Below are 7,835 nucleotides of genomic sequence, written 5' to 3'. Positions count from 1 at the left end.
TTGATACATATGCAGCTAGAGTCAAGAGCTCCGGGGTACTGGTTAGTTCATAATGTTGTTCCACCTATAGGGTTGCAGATCCCTTTAGCTCCTTGGGTATTTTCTCTAGCTCCTCCATAGAAATGTCTTTTTAATATGTAAGTAATGAATAGACTGCCAAACTTGCAGGCTACAAAAGCAATACATTAAAATCAGTTGTATTAGTCGGGCGTGGTGGCGCACGCCTTTAATCCCAGCACTCGGGAGGCAGAAGCAGGTGAATTTCTGAGTTCGAGGCTAGCCTTGTCTACAAAAGTGAATTCCAGGACAGCCAGGGCTATACAGAGAAACCCTGTCTCGAAAAACCAAAAAAAAAAAAAAAAAAAAAAAAAATATATATATATATATATATATATAAAATATATATATATCAGTTGTATTGGCTGTGGTTTGAATGTATCGCCCTGCAAATATGTTGGAATTTTAATCTCCAAAAGCCGGCTTTAAGATTTGGACTACAGCCAGGGATGGTGGTGCATGCCTTTTATCCCAGCACTCAGGAAGCAGAGGGAGGCCGATCTCTGTGAGTTCAAGTCCAGCCTGGTCTACATAGGAAGTCCCAGGTCAGCTAGAGCTACATACCGAGCCTGTCTGCCCTCCTGCATGGGTTAATACTGGCTGAGAAGATGCTTGAGGCTGAAAGCTCCAGTTCCTTGTGTGTGAGCACCATAATTGTTGTCAGCCATACTGCAACGCATTCTCAGATTTGGCCCCTCCAGGCCGGGTGAGTAGTTTATATCTCCACTGATGTCTTAGGGTTATTATTGTGACAACAAAGACACCATGACCAAATGGCATGGGAAGGAAAGGGTTTGGCTCACACTTCCACAACACAGTTCTTCATGGAAGGAAGCCAGGACAAGAACTCACACAGGGCAGGAACCTGGAGGCAGGAGCCGAAGAGGCCATGGAGGGTGCTGCTTACTCCTTAGGTTTCGCATGGCTTCCTCAGTCTGCTTTCTTACAGAGCCCAGGACCACCTACCCAGGGATGGCACCACTCACAATGAGGTATGTCCTCCACTAATTGCGAAAATGCCTTAAAGCTGGATTTCATGAGGGCATTTCCTGAACTGAGGCTCTTTTCCTCTCTGGTGACTCACGTGTATGTCAAGTTAATGCAAAGCCAGGCAGTACAAAGGATTTCTCCATCTGAATCCACTCAAGGGGCCTACATGGGTGTGAATTTGACAGCTGGGACGTAGATCAGTTGGTAAAGCACATACCTAGTATGCACAAAACTCTGGGATCAGTTCCCAGCACATCAACTAGACATACTGGTGCGTGCCTGAAACACCAGAACTTGGGAGGTAGAGGCAGGAAGATCAAAGATCAGAAGTTCAAAGTTATTCTTGTCTATATAGCAAGTTCAAAGATAGCTTAGGCTACAAAAAGACTCTGTCCCCCATACCTTTTCCTAAATTCGAGCCAAATGGAGTGGGTCTTTAATTCCAGCATATGAGAGACAGAGGCTGACAGATCTGTGTGAGTTCAAGGCCACCCTGGCCTACATGAAGAGTCCCAAGACAGCCAAGACTATACAGTGAGACCCTGTCTCAAAACAACCAACATGGTCTATCCACAATTAACATAAAATTGTTCAGCTAGAGCCCACTAATCACTCACTTCTCAAGGTAGTTCCAGCCTCCATCTTCCCCTAGAGTGGCCATTAGTCTTTCTCCTGAGATCTGAGTCCTCAAAAGTCAGATTCTCAATCTCACTGGTTTAGAAAGCAGGAAAGGGGATTTCTCAGTCATTCTTCCAGATGACTTCTTCTTCTTTGGACCTTTTTTTTTCAATCCTAGGGAAAAATACTCATGGACGTTACTATCCCCAGAATGGATGAAAGCATGACGTTGGTTTTAGGTCATGCCATGCTCTATGAAAAACCAAGGTGAATGTCTTAGCCCTGTCCATGAGTTACCATACACCTGAGACATAGGACCAAGTGTAAAGTGTAGCATAAAGGCTGACACTTGTGATTCAACGACTGAGGCAGGATCGTTGTGAATTCAAAGCTAGCCTTGTCTATTTGGTTCCAGGATGGCAAGGTTACAAAGGATGGTAAGATTTTGAGAGAAGAGGGATTAGGGAGATGGGAATGGGAGACAGACATATATAATGGTCAAATTCTAGCTTTACTTTAGAGTCAAGCTGGAGAATGAAAGTTGATGGCACATTCAACAAGCTTTCAGTTTTCATGATCCAGTTAGTCAAGGTAACTACACCACCTCCTCCAACTCACCCACACCTAAGGACAGAATCCCCAATCTCTGGGCGTGGTCTAGAGCACCGAGGAATCCAGGCCCCATGCAAAGGACCAAACTGACAGCAAAAGGAAAACAACAAAGGATCAGGACAGGACTTTTCCAAATTTTATTAGTCTGAGTCCAATCAATGGGCAGAAACTACCCAGCAACGTTTATTAACAATGATTCCAAAGCCCAAGAATACTGATGTGGAAGTGAAGCTGTCATTCTTTGACGTGAAGACTCTTGTGGTGCTTATAAACATCAGCCTAGGGATGTATGTACATAGGAAAACCTGATATAGAGAGTTAATACTACACAAGGCTTCAGATATCCATGAGGGGCCTTGGGATGTACACACGCACAGTGGGACCGTTGTGATAATATGCATCTCGTGTACATCTCATCCATGTCTACCTAAGCAAGATAACAAAGATTACATGTTGCTACAACATAGAGCCAAGTATCCATCTGTCACATTTGTTTGGAACTGCTCTATTGGGAAGTAGATATGTAACTATGAAGACTAAAGCTGAAGTAGCATTGAATTACCCTGCCTTGTGAAAACTTCCTTCCCAAGGAACTCCACTGATACTATAATAGCGACAACTAGGTTTTGGGAACTGAACACATACATACACTCCCAGCTCTAGTTTTAGAGAAGAGTTTCCCATAAATGGTGCTTAGTACTAGAGTTGGTAAGTTGGTTTTACTCAAATTTACGCAGGAATCACAACGTATCTACCATTTCAATTCTTCACTCTGATGATTTTTTTCTTTTGCTGTTAACGCATAGATTCATGTGTTGTGCTTAGCTGCTAGCATATTCTACAGCATGACCATTATATTTTCTTCATCTACTTTGTAAGCAACAAACATCTGAACCCATTTTTTGCTACTATCATTTTCGCTGTGATGAAGAGATCAACTGGTACATGACGCCCTACATAAGCATACCAGCTCTTTGAATAAGTATAAATGCTCCAGAAAAATAGCTGAGGAATCCAGAATCTACAATGTGTTTCCTACTTCAGGGTCTCAGAAACTACCCTAGAAAATTCTTATACAAAGCTTTGCTTTGTGCAGACACTGTAATTTCTAAATCAATGATGACATCAGAGGGCTATTATTTTCCCATGCAAAGAGTTAATTATCCTGAGATTATTTTTTTCAGTCATCCACGATTTTCCCACTGACCTGGGATACTGCCACAATCAATTACCAATGCTCTGTGAATTCATTCATGTTTCTAGATTCAAGATTCTGTTCTGACCTCAAGTTTAGACAATCTTATCTTAACAAAGACCTTGAGTTGGCCTGGAGATGTCTGGAACTACAACACTGGACAAGATGGGTGAGTCAGAAGAAACTTGAGGCCAGGTTGGGCTACATAGGGAGTTTAAGGTCACCCTGGGCTATGTACATAGGGAGATCTGTCCCAAAACGCCTTCTCTGAAAAACGATTTCTACAAATTATCTATATACCAAAGCGTATATCAAAAATATTTTTGCCTCTTAATTTCAAACCTTTATATTGCTCATATTATCTCAATATAGTTGATATACTTTAGAAGACCATTCTGATTGGAATCACTGGACTCCTAAACTTAGAATACTAATAATGTTTCTTGTGGGAGTCTGGGAAGTATAGAATGCTTTGATCTATCCTATTAAATAGCTTTGTATTTTAAGGTTTGAGTCACTACAGAAGCGTGTAACTTAGTGTAAGACAAATCCTTTGATACACTACTAACCATACACTCTGAGGCTCAAGTGTTCGTTCATCTAAGGCATTCAAAGAGTTTTAATGAATGTGGATTCTCTGGTGTCTAATGTGATGGGACTTCTGGCTGAAAGCCTTCCCACACTCACTGCACTGATAAGGCTTTTCCCCGGTGTGGATTCTCATGTGTAAAGCAAGAGTTGAGAACTGAGAAAAGGCCTTCCCACATTCATTGCAGCCATAGGGTTTCTCACCCGTATGGCTCCTCATGTGCACTGTAAGAGATGAACTCTGACAGAAGGCTTTCCCACAGATTTTACATTCATAGGGTTTATCACCTGTGTGAATTCTCACATGGACAATGAGCGACGTAATTCGAGAAAAGGCTTTCCCGCACTTATTGCACTCATAGGGCTTTTCACCCGTGTGAATATTGTGATGTTTGATGAGGTATTGTTTCTGCCTGAAAATCGTTCCACATTCATTACACTTATAGGGTTTCTCTCCGATATGAATTTTCTCATGCTCAGTCAGATTTGATTTGCCACTGAAGGCTTTTCCACATTCCTTACATGTATATGGTTTCTCTCCAGTGTGACTTCTCTGGTGTCTGATGAGGCTTGATTTCTGAATGAAGGCTTTCCCACACCCTTTACATTCATAAGGCTTCTCTCCAGTATGGATTCTCTGGTGTATAATGAGGTTTTCTTTCTGGCTAAAAGCCTTACCACATTCATTACACTTAAAAGGTTTCTTCCCACTATGGATGTTCTGGTGTTTAATGAGGTATTGCTTCTGGCTGAAGGCTCTTCCACACTGATTACATTCAAACGGTTTCTCTCCGGTGTGAATTTTCTCATGTTCTTTGAGATATGATTTGCCATTAAAGGCTTTCCCACACTCCTTACACGCGTATGGTTTATTCCCTGTGTTTCTCTGATTTCTAACGGTGGTTGTCATGGGAACGGGAGTTTTCTTAGATTCACTGGGTCTCTCTTCGGTATGTTGTTTCTGATGAGAAAGGAAGTTTCCTCTCTGGCTGAAGGCCTTCCCACATTCCCCACACTTGTAGGATTCCCTCCTTGCGCGACTTCTCAGATGTAGAGTTAGTGAGGAGGCTTGCAAGGGCTCTTCACCACACCCTGTACACTCAGAGGACTTCTCTCCACTGTGCGTTTTCTTATGTTCTACAAAGTTTTGTTCCAAGCTGAAGGTTTTCTTACATTCATTACATTCATAAACGTTCTCTCCAGGATCAGGTTCGTCATGCAGAAGATGTGACTCAGGCTGAAGGCTTTCCAACATTCTGATCTGCACAGGGGCTCTCTCCTAGCATCTACTGGGACTGGACGAAAGCTTTGCCACATTCACTAAGGACATACGATTTCTTTTCAGTATTAATTCATAAGTGTCCAGGGAAGCCAGATTATGAGACTTTTTACCTAAGTGACCTGAGATGTGGCTACAAGGAATTGAAACACAGAACTGTCTTTGTATCAATGGTTCTTTCTTACAGTTTCTCTCGTGGTCATAAATGATGAATGTGGGAAAGTCACAGTTCAAATTCTCTTCAACGGAATCCCATATATAAGGGGAACTCTCGCAGAACCAATGTCTGTGCCCGGGGAAATAATTGTTTTCTAGATTTCCTGAATTTGTTTTTTAGTCTATCTCTTTACAGAAAGCTGAGACTTAACTCACACATCTTTCATCCTGTGTCCTTATCTGTGTATAACTCCAGAGGCCGCTTCTAAAAGAGAACAAAAAAAGTCATTAAAGAGAATTCACAAGGGTGAAAGTGTTGGTGTCTATACTGTAGAAAGCATCCAATAAACTAGCTTGCACTACCATTAACATCCTTAACAACCCTTGGAGTCTCCCAGAAAATACTAATAAAACGCAGAAATGTGCTATTCAAGAAAGACTGTTTAAGTCACAGACGGCAGGTCACACTTTTTTTTTTAAAGATTTATTTATTTTTATTATATATAAGTACACTGTAGCTGTCTTCAGACACTCCAGAAGAGGGAGTCAGATCTCATTATGGATGGTTGTGAGCCACCATGTGGTTGCTGGGATTTGAACTTCGGACCTTCGGAAGAGCCAGTCAGGTGCTCTTACCCACTGAGCCATCTCACCAGCCCCCCCTTTTTTTTTTTTTGGTAAAGATTTACTTATTATTATTATATCTAAGTACACTGTAGCTGTCTTCAGATGCACCAGAAGAGGGCATCAGATCTCATTATAGATGGTTGTGAACCACCATGTGGTTGCTGGGATTTGAACTCAGGACCTTCGGAAGAGCAGTCGGTGCTCTTAACCACTGAGCCATCTCTCCAGCCCCAGGTCACACTTATAATCCCAGAACTTGAGACACTGAGGCAGGGGACTTACATGAATGGATCAGAGAGTGAATTACAGGCTGGCCTGACTACAGATGAGACTCTGCCTTCAAACAAGACAAAATAAAACAAAAGACAAAAACAATTAGATGACTGAAGCCTAGTCTTTTGGTACGAAAGAAAGCTCAAATGCAGCAACATTCCCAGGTGTGTGCAGCTGTTAAGTGCTTCTAAATGTAGCTTGCACACACCATCAGTACAGAAAGTAAGAGAAAACATAAGGGCAGATGCCTTCGGAGGTCAGAGGTATCAGATCCTCTGGAGGCTTATGGGCTTCATAAGCCTCCCAAAAAGGATGCTGAGATCTGAACTCAGATTCCATGAAAGAGCAATACATGCTGTTCATAGCTGAGATGTGGTTTTTGAGGGTCTCAGGTAAACCAAGATGGCCTCGAATTATCATGTAACTGTGAATGACTTACCAAAACATTATTCCACCTCCACTGGCCCTGTATCAACATGCCTGGTGTACACAGTGCTGGGGGTAAAGGCAGGGCTTGGAAGTGCATGGACAGAAAACAACCCACACAGGGAGCTCCATCCCTATTCCCATGATGCAGCTCTTGTCATTGGAAAGAACTGGAAAGTAGTCAAGAGAAAGCATTGGAGAGTGAGGTAGGGAGACTGGGAGAGAAAGATCACACATTTAAGGCATCTCAGAGTTAATCCTGTAGTGGTTTGAATAAGAAGGGCCCTCATGGGCTGGTGAGATGGCTCAGTGGGTACGAGCACCCGACTGCTCTTCCGAAGGTCCAGAGTTCAAATCCCAGCAACCACATGGTGGCTCACAACCATCTGTAACGAGATCTGGCGCCCTCTTCTGGTGTGTCTGAAGACAGCTACAGTGTACTTACATATAATAATAAATAAATAAATCTTTAAAAAAAAAAAAAAAGAGTTGCCTTCGTCATAATGACACATCACAGCAACAGAACAAAACTAAGACAAACCCCTTCTACTGAATAACAAACAACACAGCTAATGTTCTTTTTTAAGAAAAACCCAAATATTTATTTATTTATTATGTGCACAGTTTTCTGTCTGCATGTATGCCTGCAACCAGAAGAGAGCACCAGACCCCATTACAGATGGTTGTGAGCCACCACGTGGTTGCTGGGATTTGAACTCAGAACCTCTGGAAGAGCAGTTGTGCTCTTAACCTCTGACCCATCTCTCCAGTCCTATTGCTCATATTCTAAAGAACTAAAATTAAATATACTATTTTAAAAATAAAATTTATTAAGTGTTTTATAGCATCTTGACATAAACAGTGCTCTATGTGTTCAAAATGATAGTAAATTAAGAGCAAATGAAGGGCTGGTGAGATGGCTCAGTGGGTAAGAGCACCCGACTGCTCTTCTGAAGGTCCAGAGTTCAATTCCCAGCAACCACATGGTGGCTCACAACCATCTGTAACGAGATC

The 7,835-nt window shown here is 42.1% G+C and overlaps 1 protein-coding gene across 2 annotated transcripts in view; it reads right to left on the bottom strand.

Annotated features, from left to right (window-relative positions):
- Positions 1-7,835, bottom strand: part of Znf260 (zinc finger protein 260) — a 59,217-nt gene that overhangs the window by 42,815 nt on the left and 8,567 nt on the right. Inside the window, exon 3 of one of the 2 annotated variants that reach the window (XM_021166620.2) lies at positions 4,101-5,760. In XM_021166620.2, the coding sequence (XP_021022279.2) occupies positions 4,101-5,315 (1,215 nt within the window). In that variant the 5' untranslated portion in view covers positions 5,316-5,760. Of the gene's footprint in view, positions 1-2,391; positions 5,761-7,835 lie in introns of those variants that run through there. The other variant, XM_021166621.2, reaches the window with a different exon arrangement.

This window comes from Mus caroli, chromosome 7 (genome assembly GCF_900094665.2).
Source record: "Mus caroli chromosome 7, CAROLI_EIJ_v1.1, whole genome shotgun sequence".
NCBI classification, from domain to species: domain Eukaryota; kingdom Metazoa; phylum Chordata; class Mammalia; order Rodentia; family Muridae; genus Mus; species Mus caroli.
The sequence above is the reverse complement of the archived record's forward strand: the minus strand, read 5'-3'. Positions and strand labels throughout refer to the sequence as shown.